The sequence below is a fragment of the Dasypus novemcinctus genome, chromosome 14, assembly GCF_030445035.2.
Source record: "Dasypus novemcinctus isolate mDasNov1 chromosome 14, mDasNov1.1.hap2, whole genome shotgun sequence".
Taxonomy (NCBI): Eukaryota; Metazoa; Chordata; class Mammalia; order Cingulata; family Dasypodidae; genus Dasypus; species Dasypus novemcinctus.
This window is the reverse complement of record NC_080686.1, coordinates 93,582,075-93,603,531: the sequence shown is the minus strand read 5'-3', so window position 1 is coordinate 93,603,531 and position 21,457 is coordinate 93,582,075. Positions and strand designations below refer to the sequence as shown.

The 21,457-nt window shown below is 39.3% G+C and overlaps 1 protein-coding gene across 2 annotated transcripts in view; it reads left to right on the top strand.

Moving 5' to 3' along the window:
• ASAP1 (ArfGAP with SH3 domain, ankyrin repeat and PH domain 1) overlaps positions 1-21,457 on the top strand; it is a 358,576-nt gene that overhangs the window by 177,235 nt on the left and 159,884 nt on the right. For both annotated transcript variants that reach the window (XM_004451154.5, XM_058276037.1), the window contains exon 4: positions 19,455-19,527. In XM_004451154.5, the coding sequence (XP_004451211.1) occupies positions 19,455-19,527 (73 nt within the window). The remainder of the gene's footprint in view (positions 1-19,454; positions 19,528-21,457) is intronic.

The following is a 21,457-nucleotide window of genomic DNA, read 5'->3' as shown; positions in this document are numbered from 1 at the left end:
GTAGCCCAACAAGATGAATAATCAGGAGTAGTTAATGATTAGGCAGGTACTGAATATACCCCTGCTGTGGAGAATACCCCCTCTCAGATTTACTTAATTCATCACTATGTGCTTGCATTGTAAGACTTTTATGTGATGTCACAGAAATAACACTGAAGTATTGAGAGTGCCTGCTTGAACAGAAAGAAAAATAAATGGATTCTTGTTTTTTTTTTTCCTAACGTGACAGTATATAAATGAACCACCTCAGATGGCCTTTCTTCTTCCTTTTAAAAAAAAAGAAATTTTAACATATCTTCTATTGCAAAAGATGTTTTGAAGAGAGAGAATAATATGGTATTTTAAAAATAAACCTTAGTACTAATAGATGGCTAATAGATAAGTGTAATTGATTTGAAAGCCTTGATATTTATCCTCCTAAGAAGTAGCCAAAGACATAAAATATTGCTTGTATTGGAATTCTTGCTGTATAAGTGTGAGGTTCATTCAATTAAATATCAGCCTTTGATCATTTCTTTCTCAGGTGAAGACATTGTGGAAATTCAAATAACACCTCTGCCCATGTCCATTAAAAGAAATTCTAAACATGTGGAAGTCATGGGAGGCAGTATTGCATAGCTAATTAGTGAACAAGCATGACAAGATAATGATAGTTCATTAGGTTGGATTTTATTAAAGAAGAGCATTTCTAATTTAGTTCATTTTGCCTGAAAATTTTGTATAGTCGTAACCAACCCATGAAAGGCACTTGGATCAGAGCCCCTCTCTTTCTGTTGTCGTGTTTTGCCCATCTATTCCTGGGTATTAGCTGCAGACTTAAGAGAAAAGCCAGGCAGCAGGAGAGGCCTTGCATCCAGATCCAGGGCGGTTCAGTGTAGTCTCACAAAGAGGACTGGCAAGGGTTTAAAGTGAATTTTAAGCATCTACTTTGAGGTTTTCTTTCTATAGCAGTAACTAGTGAAAAATTACTTCATTTATTAGCTGAAATAAAAGGGGACAAATTTGAAAGGAGTAGAAAATAAGAGAATGCTTGATACCTGTTGGGAGCAAATTAAGGTTGGAGCAGGGGAGGGAGGGAATCTCAGGGGAAGAGTTCTCTGATATTTAGTAATCCCAAGGCATGGAGAAAAAAAATCCAGCCCAGCTTAGTGCATGAGATATCACTTTCTTTCCCAGAATTAAAGACAGATTGTCATTTCTTAACTCATTTTATGAATTTTATAAACCATACTCTTGGGGAGATTTTTTTCTTTCTTTCTTCAGGGTTCTTTTTTCTCCCTGAGCCCTTGAAACATTCAAAGATATACCAGAAATTAATGGACAGATGCCCTTCCAAAATTTATTTTTAGAGTTGGCAGGGCAAAAAGGAAAAAACCTCCTCTGTCATTTTCCTCAAATTTGAAAAATAAAGTTAAAAACACAAGTATTGAGACAAGGAGGTTGCTTGGGTTATTAATATTTTTGGGGGGAAGAAATCGAATTAGGAACAACTATATTTATTTGCTTTGAGAACCTAAACTTATTTTAATTTGGATTTAAGAGAACTGTGAGAGAGATGGTTTTAATTGTATGGAGTTACATTCTCAAAACTAATAACTATTATTTATTGAATGCCTACTGTGTACCAAGCACTTCATGTATCATCAATCTTGTTAAGCAGTGGGATGAAGATCCTGAATCCAAGAGGTGTTAGGAGACTTGCCTTTGAGAGGCAAAGCCAGAACTCAAACCCAGACTGGGCTAATGTCTGTCTTATTTCCACAGCACTCACATGAATCAATTGGGAAATAGTAAAGGGCATACTCAAGTGCTAAAATATGTTCTTTTGACTTGAGGGTAGAGGATGTTTTGCAACAGGGTGTCTGGGAGGGATGCATAGCTAGAGGGACCATATAATTTATCAGCCAGAATGGGGACTTTTGAGAGTGAGGGGGGCTCTGTTACTAATTTTGCCAGGGCAGTAGCTGTCAGCAGGGGCTATCCCTGGCTCACCATCCTGGGTCGCACTCTTCATAGAGGAGCTAGACTAGAGGGATGGGCAGATGGACGGAGACATTTTCCACAGGCATCCTAAACCTGCCCGAACATCTCACATCATGGAGCTGTTGCCCAGAACACAGGTAGAACCCTTTAGAGACCTGTGGCCCTTGGGCCAGAAGTAGTGACTGCACAGACCTGCTTTCCTAACAACTGGAGAACCTCAAATGTCATCTCTTCCTGAGGTCCCACTGGTTGTTGTGCCTAGGGAAAGGTGGGCTCAGTTCAGCCAAACATTTTGTTTTTCAGGGAAGGCTGGACGTAAGGATTTTTATTTTAAATCTCCCAGGTTTTAAATGTTTGGATGCTAATTTTAAAAACTTAAAAAAGATATGAAAACCATAGAGGGACGCAGACTTGGCCCAATGGATTGGGTGTCCGTCTACCACAGGTGAGGTCTGCAGTTCAAACCCTGGGCCTCCTTGGCCCATGCGCAGTGCTGATGCGCGCAAAGAGTGCTGTGCCATGTAGGGGCGCCCCACACGCAAGGAGTGCGCCCCATAAGGAGAGCTGCCCAAAGTGAAAAAAAGTGCAGCCTGCCCAAGAATGGCGCTGCACACACGGAGCGCTGCCACAACAAGATGACACAACAAAAAGAAACACAGATTCCCAGTGCTGCTGGTGCGGGGCCGGGGGGGGGGGGGGGGGCGGGTGGAAAGGGGAGAGAAATAAATAAGTCTTTTTAAAAAAAAAAAAAACATAGAAAGTACTCATGCAGTACTCAACGTAGGCTCCCCATTTGTATTCTCTGTTCTAAGCAGATTTCTGAAATACTATGACCCAAATCTGTATTACCCAAAAGATACTGTGTCAAGAAGTTCTAAGATGTTAGCAGGTGCTTCTAAAGAGAAAACGAGGGGAGTGGAGGGATATGGTTCTAAGGCCAATAAGTTTAGGTAATACTGTGTTAAAGGGGGTGTAATGTGGAGCATTTCCCAAACTTACTGACTGTAGAACCCTTTTTTCTCATAGCATATAATTGTACACAGATTTTGGAAAATACCCATATGATGAAATAGTTCTGAAATTAAGGAAATTCTAAACATACGAAAACCCTAAAATCCTACTTGCCTGTCTTTACCACACTACTACCTATCAAAAACAAAAGCTCTTAGTGGAATGAAATATTCATCATGTTTTACTCTTTTAAATCAAGTCCTCCTGAGTATTGCTGTGTGAAACATCAGCTGTACTCACTCTGTAATTTTTTTTAGCATGACCATGAATGATTTTGAACCAAATCCTTGTTCATAGAGGATGGTGAAGGAACTGTTTGTTCACTTTTGGGAAGTAGAGTAAGTTTGAGGGCCTGAGCTAGCAGTAAAATGTCATTTAACATTGTACTAGGTGGCACCATAGTCCCAGGAAGTATTTAAAAGGGGAAAAAAGCTTTACTTGAGTATGTGTATTATAGCGGCTGGGTTGGGCTCACTTCCGTTAAGTTGTATCTAGTGACCATGTATTTTTACTGAAAAACCAAATGGACATTTGAAAAATGATTAACTTTGTTTTCTGTAAAATCATGGATGATAAGAAGGGATGTTTCCTTAGAGCCCTTGGTACTTCAACTCTTTCTTTGAGGTACTGGATTGAACCTGGGGACTCATGTCGGAAGCTGGTGCTCACCCACTGAGGTACACCAGCTAGCTCCCCGTCAAACTCCATTTTGTAATGTTTATATTTTAAGTGGAAACCACTTCTTAAGCCATTAATATCCCTGTAGTTTTACTCCCAGCAGTATATTAAAGAATCATTCAAAGGAATTTGTCCCCTCCTTTATAGTTTAATATAATCCTCAAAGTATATGCTAATAAAAACATTTACTTTTCAAGAGGACTGGATTTTCTTTACCATTTCTGCCTTCAAGCTATTTTTTTTTTTTCTTAAATAGTTTCTAAAATGTATTACTTGCTTCATTTCTAGGTGAATGCATTTTTACCTTGGCAGGCTTATCCCCAAATGTAGTACTATAGGGAGGCATTTGTGTTTAATAACATTTTTATCTAGTTACCTAATGGATGTGAATGAATTAGCGCATTTTGCATTTGTGTAAACTCCTGAGGTCACTTTGATCCTGGGATATTGTTCACACCGGATGTTTGTTAAATGAATGAATTGGTAGAATGTAAACTGAGTTTTTTTCCCCCAAAGACTGTAGCTGCATCCCCATGTCAAGTCAGTTTGGTATACCAAAAGTCCAAATGTACGAGCCACGATCATAAGAGTGATAGTTTTCATTATAAAGTGACTCATTCTCATAAAACAACAAAACCTAAGGTCTGCTGAAGAAAGCCTCTCTGAAGTGATAATGCACATCTTTAAGGAAATAGGGTTTAATTTTAAAAGTTTATCGTATAGAAAATACGATAGAGAACCATAGTACTCATTTGTGCTTCAGAGTAACTTCTGGTACCCCAGCCCTCTCTTCCTCAATAATATTGAATCAGTGGATCTCAGGATCTGTGAGCATCCCCCTTCTAGTAAGATATTTGCCTGAATTGGGTCCCCTGAGAGAGCTTTATTTGAAAGGGTGCATGTTAAAGACCAACTGTTGTGGGGGAGGGAGGGTTTGTTCCCACATTAGCCATTGGACCCTTTTAAGATGCACACACTTTGAGTTAACCCCTGTCCTAAATTGCACTCAACTCAGTTTGCAAGAGGATTAGTTCTGAGATCATTGTGACATTTCTGGTATGTGACCAGCTTTTTAGAAGTCAAAACCTTAAGACCTTCTGTGAGTGTTGTGACTTAGGATTGTGAATTATTAGTACACTAAAAAATATCATGCCTGCTGGTACTTTTTTATAATGTTTAAAAACACACACAACTTAAAATTATCCTTATTAAAAGCAACTTTTTGGTATTTGACAATCATGCAGAAAAGTAGGCTTTAATTATGAAAGTGGGAAAACTGGCCATTTTTTTAAAATCCCTGTTAATTTTCAACAACAGTGATGTATTGGAGACAGATGACACACCTGAGTGAGGGAATGCTGTGCAGCTGCTGACGTGGTAATGGCCATGCCCATGCAGAAAAAATAGGGAAGAGTATTTGCAGCCTTAACATTTAGTGAAAAAAACAAAATGCATATTGCATGTTAATGTTAAATAGATATCATGATCTGTACATGAATAAAGATGGGAAGTCAACAAAAAAAAATAGTGTTTTAGAATGGTAGAATTGTGGATAAAGTTAAAAATGTTTATGTTTATATTATTATGTGTGTGTGAGTATGTATACACACACAAGAACAGATTTTTCCTTTTGCCAGAAAGACAGATGTACTAGGTGCTTTGTGGTATGGAATAGCTGACTTAGGAGAGGACTATCTATTTGTATTTTCTTTTAGCAGTATAATATCTTTAAGGTTATGGGACATCTGTAAGAATAATACTTAAAAAAAGTTTTTTTTTTTAGATTTATTTATTTCTCTCCCCTTCCCCTCCCCCACCCCAGTTGTCTGTTCTCTGTGTCTATTTGCAGCGTCGTCTTCTTTGTCCGCTTCTGTTGTTGTCAGCAGCAGGGGAATCTGTGTTTCTTTTTGTTGCATCATCTTGTGACAGCTCTCCGTGTGTGCAGCACCGTTCCTGGGCAGGCTGCACTTTCTTTCACGCTGGGCAGTTCTCCTTACGGGGCGCATTCCTTGCGTGTGGGGCTCCCCTACACGCAGGACACCACTGTGTGGCACGGCACTCCTTGTGCGCATCATCGTGGGCCAGCTGCACACAGGTCAAGGAGGCCCGGGGTTTGAACCGCGGACCTCCCATGTGGTAGACAGACGCCCTCACCACTGGGCCAAGTCTGCTGCCCACTTTTTAAAATTAAAATTTGGTTTTGGAGACATCGGTTTTGAGATAATATTTATTACCTATGTGGGTGTATTAGTCAAAGGGGTACTGATGCAAAGTACTAGAAATCTGTTGGCTTTTATAAAGGGTATTTATTTGGGGTAAAAGCTTACAGTTACAAGGCCCTAAAGAGGCCAACTCAAGGCTCCTTTCTCACCCAAGTCATTTGCCATGTGTTGAAGGAAGATGGTAAGCATCTCTGCCTGGTCTAGACTCAGGCCTTCTCAGCTGCTCTGTTCTTTGGCTGCAGACTGTCGGGGAACTCTCTTCCCTGGGATTAGCTGTTGGAGCCTTCTCCTTTCTGGTTCATGGTAGGACCAAAATGCCCTCATTCTTTCCTCTTCTGTGTGTCTTCTTGAGAGAGTGTCCTTTTATATCAGCCCACCAAAGGGGTGGAAACTCAATCTGAGTCGTGCCTTACTGATGTGATTGAATCAAAGCCCTAATTTTAAGTAGGTAATTTAATCAAGACGTCAGCTGAATCTAATGCATTCAAAGAGTATCATACCCAGAAGAATAGATTAGTTCACAAACGTAACTCTCTTTTTTTGGGACTCATAAATAATCTCAGACTGCCACACTGGATTTGAAAAATGTCAGTTTCTCTGAGCCTTGATTTCCTCAGGAAGTAATATTGCGATATAGTCAGGCAGTTAGGAAAAGCAAATGTGGTAACATGAAATATATTTTAGTGTTTTAATATATAAGCTTGTGAAGGCAATCTTAAAATGGTGAAAGTGCCAAGAAAAAAATAGATTTTGTATTTATTTTGGAAAACCTAATGCCATTTGGTGTCACCCTGTGTTGTAAGTCACCATTTATTAAATAGGGTGCTACTACTGAGGAGAAACCCATTGGCTTCCTTGAAAGTGTTCTTGTAAACACTGGGCAGTGTGTGTAGGATCGTTTCTCTCTGTATAATAAAACAGCAAGCTGCTCCTGAGCTGCATTTTGTCCTGTCTTAACAGCATATTTCTGCCAGTGCTGTGTGAGTGACAGTCAGTGATCATTTGTTGAACTAATCAGTATAGATGAGACCAGATTAGCATCCTAAGTTTTTTCCTGAAATATTGTTCTTATTCAAGAAAAGCAAAATCTAATGTTCATTAATAAAGCAGTAGTTTCTAAACTTTTCTGCATCTCATTTGTTAAACCCTTTTTGAGCATGCATACCATACGCATGTATACCCAGATAAACAGACTCTTTTGTGCTAATACTGTATAATTATATAACATCAAAAATGCAAACAGGTTCTAATAGTTTTCTTCCCACACTCCAGTGGATTGTTTTATGTACATTCTGGGGAGATGAGCAATATAAAGGGCTAGTCCGAGACTGGAAGATTTTGTATCTACATCTCTTCCTTTTTCCCCTCTATGGAGCACCATCAACCTCATAAAAATTACTCTTACTAACTATATCCCTCTTGGAAACCTTAGAAAAAAGTAAAGCACCCACAAATTCTAGCTAACATTTATCGAGGGCTTGCTCTGCCCCAGATACCATTCTAAGCACTTCATTTATATAGATGATGTCACTAATCCACATAACTCTGTAAAATTGGATACCATAAATACCTCTTTTTTTATGGAGGAGGAGAAGGAGGAAACTGAGGTTGGCACAAATGGGTTGAGTAATTGGCCCAGGTCCTGTGGCTAGTAAATTAGTGGTGCTAGGATTTAACCTCAGGCAGTCTTGTTCCAAGGTCTGTACCCTTAACCCCCCTACTTAAATCCCAGCATCTAGTTGACAGTTATGTGATTCTCTGTCTTAAATAAAAATGCTCACCTGTAATTAAGCCTCAATGACAATAAGCCATCATCTGCATATTTGGAATCATTGTCAAGACCCAGACATACAGGCTTGACAGGACATTATAGGACTATAGTAGGACATACAGACTCCCTGGACTAGTAGGAAAATAAAAGGAAAACTAGCTCAATGGTTCAGCATCAAAAACTTTGTAATATTTTTTACATGGTTTCTTTTATTCAGCACACCACAGGTGATTACTTATGCACACTGAACATTGAGAATCACTGCCTTACAGAAACACATCGCTTACCTACCCTCTCCAGTATTTGTCAGCCTTTTATTATATTTGAAGAAATTTATCCCAGATCTCTTGAGTATTCTCCTTCTTGCCAAGTACCCCAAATTTGTTTCAGTTCTGATCAGACCCACTACATAGGAAAAAATTCACCTTGCAAAAACCCAGTGCCATTTGTAGACTAAATTCCTAAAATAAACTTTGGTATAGATTTCAAAGTAAGGTCTCCCATGCAGTATGAAACAAAACATAAATTGAACTACACACTTACATTTTGCTTTTTTAAAAAACATTCTATCCTTTAAAGTAGTATTTATTGTTTTATATATTTTTTTGTTTCTGACAATCAAGGAAATTTAAGAGAACTGTCCTAAGGAAATGATTTGAAGTATGGAGAACACTTACCTTTATGTAAAACGGTGTTAACCAAAATATTATGTATAATAGGAAAATTGAATGTGCATTAAATGCCCAGCAATAGAAGTGTAGTTAATTAAATAACTGTACATTTGGCTTAGTGGTTCATAATTGTGCTTATTGAAATTATGTAGTAGCATGGGGAAATTTTCATTTACTACAGAGCAGAATGAAAAAATATATAATTATATGTATGTTATTCTATGTAAAATATGCATAAGAAAAAATTATGCATATATTGTAGTGTTAATATAGTAAGATTGAGGGTTTTTTTAAATTTTACTTCTGAAATGCATATTAAAACAAGTCAGGAAAAATGTACTTGAAACAATAGTTACTAATCATAGGTCTTTAAATTCTACCACATAAATATCCCACTCAGCTACATAGACTTTTCCCCCTAATTATATATTGAAATTCAGTAGCTTTGTTCGCTTATTTATTCATCCACATACATACTATTGAAAGCCTGCTCTGGCTACCTCTGTTGTAGGTGCTGGCCTACAACATTGATGCAGGCCAGCAAAAAAAACCCTGCCCTCAAGGAATTTACCTTCTTCAGGAGGGAGGCCGACAAACAGTATAATAAGGAAATTACATGGTAGGAGCTGTGTAGGGTGGGGCTGGGAATAAAGCAGGGGGAGAAGGATTGTTAGTGGGAGGGACATGAATGGCAATTTAAAGTTGGGTACCCAGATAGGTTTCATTGAGCAAAGCCTTAAAGGAGGGGAGTGAGTGAGTGGTTTTACTGGGGCAAGAAGCATTCTAGGCAAAGGGACCAGCCAGGGAAAAGACGCTGCTGACTTTTATCCCCACAAATTTTAGCTAAAAGTGTCTTGGATTACAATCAGTCATTATTAACTAAAATCAAAGTCCTAAGCCAAATCTCTATTTACTCATAAAGACACAACTCTCTCCTGTTCTGGTCTGAGGTAAAATCCTGATAAATTCTGATGATTATGATAAGATGTGACTCAGGGAACTTCTGATCTAGGTTCTAATTCTTTTAAAGAATTCTCATTATATTATAACATGGAAATGGTCTTTATGTGACTATTTTTTAGTCTTTAAATACCTTGTTGTACCTATAATTACTATTTTCCTGAGAATGGAGCTGAAATTGCTTCAAGATGAAAGAGCCATGGTGCTTTGTGGGTGGGTGAGCTACTCCAAACTTTTAGAACTACAACAGAAATTAGAGGTTCACAAGGTAATTGCCGTGATTACAGTTTTCTTTTTGGCCCCAGACAGGCACTCTTGAAGCAAAATATCCTACTAATTTTTTAAATGTACAGTTTGCAAGGCAACAGGGAAATTACTGAGAGTGTACACTTAGTCTCCCTCATTTTCTATGAAAATTGAATATCTTGTTGGGTCTTTTGCAATTGCTGAGGAAAGAGCAGGCACTGTGTGTGTTACCAAACACTATTAAAAGGCTGAAAAGGTTTTTAAATACTAAATCAACCTTAGAATTTTATATAAGGAAATTATTTTAGAAAAAGTTTTTCCTAACCACAACAGTCCTGCATAGCAACAGTTTACAACTTCTCCATATACCTCTCTAGACTTTATATTTGTAGATAATTCACATAATTATAATATATATGCAGTTTTACATTCTAAATTATGGTATTTCATAATATTTGCATGTATCACATAATAGAAAATAAGTGGTAGGTTACCTTTTATCCCTTATAATTGTCATATACATAATGTTAAGTGACCACATAAGAGAGTGACCTGATCAGATTTATGTTTTGGAAAAGCCAGTCTGACACTGGTGAGGAAGATGCATGGGTGGAGAATGAAATCAGTGGGACAGCTTGGAGGCTATTAAAGATTCAACTGGATGAAGCAGGCATGCTGATTTGAACTGTATTAAACTTTTTTTAATTCTTAAAAAAAAAAAAAAAAACCAACTGGGGCATGATCAGGCCCTAAAGTAACAGCAGACCATTTGGAAAGGCCTTAAGAAGTGTTGCAGAAGTAGAACTAGTGGGATTTTGGGGCCTATTGGGTACAAAGGATTAAGCAAGAGGCACATTTCCCTGGCTTCTCACTGAGCATCTTGATGTCATCCACTAAGGTGGTGAAGGGTATGGAGGAGGTTGTAGATTTGGAGGAAGCCTTGAGTTTGGGGACTGATCCCAGAGGAGGAAGTGGTTTGAGCCCCAACAGAAATACTTGACAGTTATGCTCATGAAATACCTAGCTAACTGACTTTTCCCTTCCCAGTCTTGCTTCTTTCCCTTCTACTCAGAGCAGAACAGCCAGAGTCATTTTTCTGAAGGTCAAGACTAATAACTTCCTTCTTCTAAAGCTCCAGTGGCTCCTATTTATTTATTTGTTTATTTATTTATTTAAAATTGTGTTTTTTGAAGTGGCTCCTCTTTGACTAACATTACCTTCAGAATAAAATCCAAACACCTTGCCGTGATCTTTTCCTTCCTATATGATCTGCCCCATTTATCTCTTTATTCTCTGCATGGCCACTTGCTTCAGCCATACTGGTTTCTTTGATGCTTCTTAACACCAAGTAGATTTGTCTCAAAAGATGTTCATTAGCATGCACATGTATGTTTTCTGTCTCCCCCTCCTTCAAAAAAACTGTCTTGTCTTCCTCAGGTGTCCCTGCTTCTGGTATAGCTCTTGTCATATGGGAGGAGTCAGTGGCTGTGGTGTAGGAGCCTGATCTGTGGGTGTTCCTGCCTGCCCCCCTCGCATTCCTCAGAGCAGAGTAAACCCTGAGGGACTGCTCTGTGGGCCAGAACTGGATGAGAAGTGCCAGGTAGAAAAGCTAGCCCTATCTCATGAATGAGTGTTCCTCTTTGATGAAAGCTTACCAGTTCTTTTCAGGGATTTTCCCCCAGTCACTCTCACTGGTGTTATTCACTTGGTCATTAGTATTTTAGTGCACCTAGAAGCTTTCACAAACTTGTGTGTGTCCATATATTGTGGCTGATTGTAAATGGTAAGCCTGTCTTCTTGGTGCGGGTGCACATGCCAGCAGTCAGCTTTATTGAAATGATGCCCAGCAGCTCTCAGTTCGTGAAATCCCTGAAGACTGCAGTTCTCAGGGTGTGCCTGGAGCTAAACTGAAAGCTCTCTGTATGGTTTCAATTAGCATCCTCTCTATCAAGCGAAATTTGTAGTAGACGGTACTGTCATGAAATTGTTAATGTACTTTTCAAATCTGAACTGCCTCAGGTGGCACAACCCCAAAAAGCCATAGATTGACTTTTCTGTACTTTGCTTTTTGGTTTTCATTTTTTTCCCTTTAAAGAGCTACTTTGGGTTCTCAAGCAAAGAGTCAATCTCAATTCCTCTTTGGTTCCTTCACAGAGAGCCTCCTGGAATGGGAAGGAAAATATTTTTGAAGTTGTCATCTAATGACCTGAATCTGAGTCATTGGCTGGTTGTTTGTTTTAAAAGGTCTCTGTCCACCCTGGGCTCTGAACACCACTGTATCAGGTTGGAAGGTTGGAGACCAGCACAGTGGTTATGAATATAGATTTTAGGCTCAGGATGACCTGGTCTTGAATCTTGGCTCTGTCTCTTACTAAGCTGTATGATTTAGGACTGTTCTGAGATTCAATTTCCTTATCTAGAAAATATGGGTAATAGAAACCTCCTTATAGGCTACTATGAGGATTAAGATTATATTTATAAAATACATTAATGTTCTTTTTATCATTTTATTACCAATATGGGGGAGAAAAGGGGAATGAGCTAAGGCAGTTCAGGAAGGAAGGAAGAGAAGAATGAAACATGTCTGTGCCAGGTATTGTGCAAAGAAGGCATTAATCAATAATAGTACCATTATATCAGAAAGGATGACTAACTGGTCCAGGGTCACCCAGCCAAGAAGCAAGAGGAGCCAAGAAGGCATGTGACACCAGATCTCTCTGATCTCAAAGCCTATGTTCTTAGACATAACATTACACTTCTCAAGATGGTGCCTGATTCCACTGTGAAACCCAAGAAGTCGCAGTTGAATGCTAGGATACTGGTGACCCTTTAGAGCTGTGGATACCCCTGGTGGTGATTTAGTACCAGGTGGGGTGGGACCAGCAAGGGCTCTAGTGATTAGGTGCAGAGAATGAGCTTTGCAGAGGAAAGCAAGACTTGGATCAGCCCTTTGAGCTGGGTCAGGTTCTCATGGTAGGATGTGCTGAATGGCTGTGCTGTGCATCTCTTAGGGCCTTGAAGGGCATCTGTTTTGCTTTCCATATTTCCTTTGCCAGATTCAGACGTCAGTTCAGGAGGCAGAGTGGGTGAGGGAAAAGAATCTTGAGCATGAAATCCAGATGCAGCCCTTCCCTCACACATCTGGCGGTTATTTCCCACTCTGGGCTTGGTTTCCCATCTGTAGAATGGGGATGGCAAGGGGGGTGGCAAGGGGCTGAGGCAAGGCCCTTCAACCCAAGCAGCTTCCCTTCTGTCTCTGTAAGCCTTCCTTGGAAAAAAGGGTTCTGGTTCTACCATAGAGTCCTGGATTACAGAAACTGGTCTAAGAGTGGAACAGAGTAATTTTAAACATTTTATAATCCCAGAGTGCTTCACGAGGAGAGTCTCATCCAGGTTCTGAGTCTTCAGAGTGTAAAACAAAATAAAATATCATAATACCTGGTAGATGAGACAGGTTTTTGAAGGACAAGATGAGGCTTGGGAACCATTGTAGCCAAGATGAGTTGCGGGGAATTTGAAAGTAAATATTTCTATATGAGTCACCCAGGCAAAAAGAAAATGTATAAATCATGCTTCCTTCAAGTGATTGGAATAAACAATAAGGTTTTAAAAAATGAATAAGCCCCATTAGAAATAAATAGCATTATGTGATTGCCATATAGAGACAGATTCATGTATTTATTGAGCCCTACTTAGGGCCTAGCATAGTCTCTGCCCTCAAAATATGTGCAGTATCTTTTCTCTGACTTAGAAACTTGATGGCCTGGTGGTATTTTCTTGCATGGAACAGATCCTTAGAATCTTCAGAAGGTGTTGCTGAAGGTGATACATTGAATGTTTTGCTGCAAATAACAAATCTAAATTCTGAAGTGACTTAAGTGGGACCCAAATGCTTAGTTTAGCATCTATAGATGTTTGCTTTCACTTGGGTAAAATTCCATCATGCAGCCATTCAGCTATATTTATAGCAGAGGGCATTAAATATTTCTGATTGAAATCCGTATGAATGCAGGAGAATATGAATCTTAAGGAAACTCTTCATAGTCTAAAATAGCACAAACACCTTAAAAAGCTTTATTTGTGGATGACGTATCAACTTTCCATTTTTGGGGTGCCTTATTAAAATCAAATTTTATTTAAGGTTGATCATTTTCTTTTGTGTGGCAGCCTCATTCAGCTCATATTAATCTTGAAAGTAACAAATGATAACATCTTCTTCCTTTCACATAAGCTGCTGTTGCCACTTTTCTCTTCCTCTATTTGCAGTTTTTTCTGCTGCTGCTTCCGTACCCAGCCTTCCTGTGACTGCTGACGTTGAGTAGCTGTCACACAGGATGATTCCCAGCACTCCATACTTCACCTCCTCAACTAAGAGGAGATGTGCCTCTAGCTTCTCTTCTGCCTTGCCTTGTCTTTCATTTCTGCTTTCTTCCCTCCATTCCTTCCTAGCTTGTTTCAAAAAGAGTTTTAAGGCAGATGGCCTTGAACATAAAACCTTCATGCACACTCTTAGCTGAGAGGATTGGTCTGCCTTTGACAGAATTTGTTGTCTCCACATGGTCATTTGGACTCTTCCACAGTCCCAGGGAATGGGCATTCTTGTTTTAGTCTCGAGTAGTCAGGCAATTCTGGGGGGTGCATAGCCACATAATGTACTCAGCTCACAGCCTTTCCTGAAACCTCCTGCAGGTCCTCAAGTGCTACACATATAGTGATGAGAGAAGCAGTCTAAGCAGTCATTCTTTCATCATCTGTTTATTTGCTTGTTTAATGTCAAATGTTACTGAGTAATAAAATAAGCCTGATGCTATGCTAGGGGTTGGGCACTTTCAGAGGTTGGTGACAAAGCATTGAAGACCGAAGCTACCTTCCTTGAGAGATTGCAAGTGGTTGGTCCACTCTGAGAACATCTCTGAGAACATCTGGGTTATACACTGTGTAACTGAGGAATACCCCCTGGCCAGGAGGTGGTGTAAAATTGTACCCTGTCCTACCCGAGTCCCAGGCTCTTAAGCAGTTCCCATTCTTATGTCTAGTTTGTATAATTTTTCCAAATTCTTCTGATTGCAAGCTCTCACATAATGCTTCTGTCAGTATGGTTTCTCTGGCAGTCTCTCATTCATTTATAACAGACTATACTTCTCTGTGCCCAGAATTCAGATGACCAAACTTGTTAGGACGTCAAGGTTGGAAGTGCTTTTCTAGGTTAAATTCCCTGATCTTTCCTTATGCAGAAAATGTGAAGTTGCAAAGTTTTGGTTAGGTAAGATTTTCTTCTATTATTAGAGCTAGGCATAGTTTCTTGTATTTATTTGTTCATTCTCCCTCCTTTTCCCCTTCCTCATTTTTCCTCTCTCCTTCCCTACTTGCACTTTCTCTCCTATACACACACTATACATCCTTTTGAGTTGTTCAATTTCATATGCATACTTAGCAATAGAGGTACATATTTTAATGTACTTTTTAAATGGGTTGAAAGAGAGAATGAATTTATAGCCCATATTAATCTTCCTGTTTTCTCTCAGCCTTTATTTCAGTTTACATGTTAGACGTTTCATAGGATATCACTGCAGGTGTTGTTTGTCTGAGAGTCGAGGGAATGACACGTATAGCACATTTAGACATGTGCTGTTTCTTGAGGGAGCCTTGCTTGATTGAACAGTAGTACCCCCTGGCTCCTTTAAACATGGGCTCTTAAAAGTGCAGTTTACTTGGCTTCTTGCTGTCAGGGGCCAGACATTAGAGTATAAAAATGAAGTGTCAGCCAGACTTAACTGTGACTGTAGCTGTCAATGGAGATGTTGACACATGACATTTAAAAGTAAGTGTGTGGACTTTACAGTCTGTTAATTTATAGACAAGTTGCTGAAATGGTCAGTATAAATTCTGAGACTTTACCCCTCCCAAAAAGGGAGGGGGGGAGCAGATAGATGGTCTCATAAAATGTTCCCGCTGAAATCTCACCCATCCCATTGCTCATTTGGAGTCACTCATTATGTATGGACATTGAAACCTCTTCATTAATTTCTTTGACCTTATCTTTATGTGGTCATTACTCCACAAAGGTGGACTGATAGGTTATTTTCTTCTAGAAGCAGGCCTTTTTTCCTTTCTTGCTTTTATAGAAATAATTAAGAAATAGGAAGAGCCAGCGTATTCATGGCCATGTCTTTTACAATTTATGTAGTGACAAAGCATAGGGTTGGTGGTGCTTCTCTTACTTGATGCAATGGAAAACTATATTAACTTCTTTCCTGTCCAGGGTTTTCATCAGAAAAAAAGTGGATATAATATGTATATAAAAGATAAATGGAGCTATTATTTGGCTTATTTTTTAAATGTCCTTACAATGAAAGCAGTTCACCAAAGGGCTAGCTTGTTAGATTCAGTCTCTTCGAGAACTTACTTATTATTATTATATACTCCTAGCGACCTAAATGTCTTGTAATTTCTTAACTCCTGATTTATCTCTGAAAACCTCATATAATGAGACTCTCACAAGTATTGTGGGAATGCAGAATTAGGAGATTGTTTTTCATCAAAGACCTGGGCTCAGATTTTTGCTCTCTGCTTACCCTGGGTAGGTTAACCATTTTAAGCTTCTGTTTCCTCATCTATAAAAAATATATAATTATAGCACTTTATATTATAGGGTTTTTTTTGCAAGTTCTAAGTGAGATAATTCATGTAAACCTCTTGGCACCTTTTTTGGCTCATATTAAGCATTTATTAAGTGTTAGTAAATGTATTATCTTCATTTTCTCCAAAATATAAATCTTAAATCCTTGAAATAACTCAAAATTTCTCTCTTCCCTGAAACTGCCTCCTAAAACAATGTTTCCTTTAGTTTGGGGTACATTATGACTTGTGGTATGTGAGATGATTTGAGGTAGTAAGCAGATGAGCATTTTATATAGTTAGAGTTACACATCAATTTTTAGGGTATCTTAAGTGTTTTCCATTCATATAGTAATATATTACCTTTTATAGTATATTTAAGTAAAATAAGATATGCATGGATTTAAAGAAAAATATTAAATAGACGTTTAGGTGGGACATGGCTGTGACAGAAATTGTGAAGATGGGATGTGAGTGCTGGGTATGGTGGAAATAATGTTGGGCATGAGCCTGTAAACCTTGGTTTTTAATCCTAGCATCCCAGGAGAAAGACATGCACTTTAGGGGTTGGTGGACATTAGTGTGAAACTTGACTTTAGCATTTTCTGGCTGTGTACCCTAGAGCACGTAAGTTAGTCTTTCCCTCCCTCACTCCTTCCCTCTTTCTGTCTGTCTTGCGATAAATATGTATTGAAGGGTTACCACATTTTCTTCTCTGAAAAATGGAGAAGATACTTCACAGATTTTATAAATATACAATGCACAGTGAGATAAACATTTGCAGCATATATTTATATCTTATATATTTGTTCTAATGTACCAAACATTATGCCTGGCGTGCTCAGAAAAATTTACTTCTTCTTGTTGTTTAGGGTTCTTGATTACAAATGACAGGATCCCAACTTCCAGTGGTTTGGGACAAAAGGAATTTATTGTCTTGTGTACTCAGGAAGGTTAGTAGTGACATATGCCCTGGGGGACAGCTGGAAGCAAGGACTCAGATACCACCAGGACCCTCTCCACCTCTTGTCTCCTTTAACCTCATTCTGTCTTGCCAACTTCTTCCAAACAGCAAGAAACAGCACTTCTGGCTGTCCCCAGGTTCACATCTTCCACTGTCATCGCTAGAAAGGGACTGAGCGCTGTGATCCCTGTGCAAGTCCAGAAATCCTAGGATGGGCTCTGAGGCCAGCCATTGGTGTCCAAAAGACAGGAGCTGAAGGAAAACCACAGCTCCCAGTGGGACCACATGTTTAGAGTGGCAGGAAAGACGATTTCCCAGAAAGGGGGGGGAAATAAATGCCTGCTCCTTTTGTGTTCATCCCTTCCAAACCTTGTGACTGCCTGTGTGACCTTCAGGGAAGAACTTTACCTCTCTGGGCTTCAGTTTTCTCATCTGAAAGATTAGATGACGTAATGGATGTGAAAGCACATTTATATTTACCAGTTTATTATTATTACTGTCCTTGCTCACGCCTTCCCAATCTTGGCACAGCACCCCGGGGATTCCTGGCCTGCTGACCACAGGCTCTTGGGGAAGCAGGGGGGACCTTGAAGTTTTTTTAAGAAGTTAGTTCAGCATGCCTTGTGTGAATATTGAATATACCCTCTGTCTACCACAACTTTTGTTTGGCCTTTCTAATCTTGTTTTTGATATATACTGCTCATAAAGAAAAGAGTACATATCCTAAGTGTACAGTTGGATATATTTTCCCAGACTGGATGCAGTTATGTATCCGGCATATGGATTAAGTATCAACAGTGACAGCCTCTTGAGCCCTCCCAGTTGAAGTACATGTAGGTTCATGTATAAGATGTGTTGATTAATCATCTAAGAAATCATTTAAAAGCATCTCCACCATCATGGTAGCATTTTCCATGCAGTACGTCTTTTAGTAAGCAGATTCTTAAAATACAATTGCTGTTATATGTTGTAATTCTTTTAAAAGATTTATTTATTTTTTATCTATTTCTCCCTCCCCTCCCCCCAAGTTGTCTGTCTGTGTCCTTTCGCTGTGTGTTCTTCTGTGTTCGCTTGTATTCTTGTCAGCAGCACCAGGAATCTGTCTTTTTTTTTTTTTTTAAGATTTATTTATTTATTTATTTCTCTCTCCCTCCCCCCGCCCCCCACTTGTCTGTTCTCTTCTATCTCTTTGCTGCGCCTTGTTTCTTTGTCTGCTTCTGTTGTCAGCAGCATGGGAATCTGTGTCTCTTTTTGTTGCGTCATCTTGTTGTGTAAGTTCTCTGTGTGGGTGGCGCTATTCTTAGGCAGGCTGCACTTCCCTTCGCACTGGGCGGCTCTCCTTACGGGGTGCACTCCTTGTGCATGGGGCTCCCCTACACGGGGGACACCCCTGTGTGGCACGCCACTCCTTGCGCGCATCAGCATTGCACATGGGCCAGCTCCACACGGGTCAAGGAGGCCCGTGGTTCAAACCCCAGGCCTCCCATGTGGTAGACGGATGCCCTAACCACTGGGCCAAGTCTGTTTTCCCTCTGTATCTCTTTTTGTTGGGTCATCTTGCTGCATCAGTTCTCTGTGTATGTGGCACCACTCCTGAGCAGGCTGCACTTTTAGCACATGGGGCAGCTCTCCTTACAGGGCACACTCCTTGGCGTGGGGCTCCCCTACAGAAGGGACACCCCTGCGTGGCAGGGCACTCCTTGTGCGCATCAGCACTGCATGTGGGCCAGCTCACCACATGGGTCAGGAGGCCCTGGGTTTGAACTCTGGACCTCCCGTTTGGTAGGCAGACGCTTTTTAAACACTAAAAGGAGTCCTCAAATTTAAAAGTGCTGTGGAAAGTTTTTCTGGTCACTCTTACTACTTATAATACTGCCCCCATGGGTGTGTGCTGTCAAGCTGAATTAACTTAGATGCTAACATGAGTTGTTTCCTGGTATTGTGTCCTTCCTGTCTGCCTGATCTTTTTTTCCCTTACCAGGTTGTAAACTCTTTGAGAGAGGGAAACAAGTCTTAGAATTTCCTATGTGTCTAGAATTTTCTTTCCTATGTGTAGCTTAGCATACTAATGCATTACCTATGTCATCTGAAACCTAGGGTTTTTGATTTGAGAAATGATTCTGTATTTATCCTGAAAACATAAACTGCCCAAATCCTGAGCACTTCCCATCTCTGAAATGGTTCCTTTTTTTTTATATCTATGTCAATTTGCTGTTGCTGTGATACTTACCAAAACAAATGCAGTTGCAAATGGGTTTTACTTTTTTGTTGTTTTTTTAATTTGCAATATTTTCCAACATCTTTTGTTCTCCATTTGTTTTCTCCTTTAGGCTCTAGACCAAGATAGAACAGCTCTACAGAAAGTCAAGAAGTCTGTAAAAGCAATATACAATTCTGGTCAAGGTAAGTACTTACTAAAGCACATAACATGAATTGTAAGTAATATCCACAGAGTTTTCTGTTATTTGTAAGATGTTAAGTATGTAGAAAATTTGATACAAGTGGGCAAAGGTAAGCAGGTCAAATAAATTCAGTTTTTGTCTTTTCTCTCTGGCTCTACCAAACAAGTTAATCCAATCCAAACATGTTAATGTTTTCAGAATAAAAAGAAGAAAAACCATCAGTTGCAGTGGATTTTATTATATAAACACTTGTCACTAGACTTTGAAGTAATTTTGTCACAAGCAATGTATAAGATATTTTAAATCTTTTTTGTATATTTGGCTAACCTGTAATTCATTGGCCTCAGCTAACCACGAGGATCTTTTCCTGCTAGACTGTCTTGTACATATTGAAAATTAGTATTGGAGTTGAGTGAGGGGTGAGAGAGAGGGTAAGGGAACAAGGTTAAATTCAAACCTCAACAGACCTGCCAACTAGAATCTTTTCTGAGGTGATGTGAGGTAACCTGTGTGACTAAATGTTTTGCTTTGGTCTAGTGATTTTGTCAACTTGAAGACAAAACTATGTTGTCAGTGGATAAGGAGAAACAAATCAAATTAAGATAAACAGTGGGTAAACACAAGAAATCATAGGTTCCACTGCCTCAGGGAAGAGAAAGCTTGGAAACAAAAAATGAGTTTCAAAGACTGTGATTTAACATCTTTTGTGATCCTTATTGTGGTGACAGCTCAAAGGTCCCTTCCTAAGAAATTGGTTGTCTCTAGCATAACAGCAGAGAGTAGACTACACCAGAGTGTGAGGCTTTGAGTTGGACAGATGTGCATGTGAATCCTTGCTCTGCCAATTGCCAGCAAAGTGATCCTGAGCTGGTTACTTAAACATTTCTGAACCTTGGGTCTCTCATCTTTCAAATAGGGATGATTTTATTTCTTGTACAGAGTTATTGATGGGATTTAATGAGCCAAAATATATAAAGGGCCTTCCACATTGTGAGAATTCAGTAGGTGCTAATTCCTCTTAATTTTAGTGTCACAAAATGATAGAGCTGAAAGGAACATTCAGCCAAGGCAAAACTCAACCCTTAGACACTTTATAACCCTTTCCCCACCAAATTAGAGCTGGGAATCACTGATCTAAACTGGAAATCTAAGAATGTCTTGTCTTCTTTACAACCCCTAAACTTTTAAGATATTCTGTAATCTTAACATATTTTACACCCTGGTGTCTTGGTATTTTTCCCTAATTTCTTTGTATCAAATAAAACACTAACTTCTAGTTAAGTAAGAGTTGTGTAGTGACCAAATGTGTTTTGAGTCTTGGCTTAAATGCTGTACCTTATTTGTAATTTCTGTCCTTAGCTTCATTTTAAATGAAGTGTTCTTTTTTTAGATAGAAATGTCATAATTAAATAGAAAAGTAGTCAGAACAGATGGCTCAGACCCATACATATATATATATTTTTTTTAGGTACCAGGGTTGGGGATTGAACCCAGGACCTCCCAGGTGGGAAACAGGCACTCAGTGGCTTGAGCCACATCTGCTCTTAAATCTTAATTGTTAGTGATCTTGAGGGTCCTGTCGAAGCACCATGTGGTGGCATTGTGCCCGAATTACAGGCAGAAATACCTGCAAATTGGAGGGGGAAAATTAGCTTCTAAAATGCTGGCATTCAAAACTCAAGCAGTAGTAGAAACAACCACTTAATGAAAATGCTTTATAGTATCTTCTAAAGCTAAACCTACATATTCTATGATCCAGCAGTCTTCTTATCGAATAGACATGTGAACATATGTGCACCAGGAGACACGCAAGTCTCTTCATAGCAGTATTCTTGGTAATAGCCAGAAACTGCAATTATCCCCAATGCCCATCAGTAGTAAAATAGATAAATTACAATGAATGAAATAAAATAAATATGGGTAAATTTCAC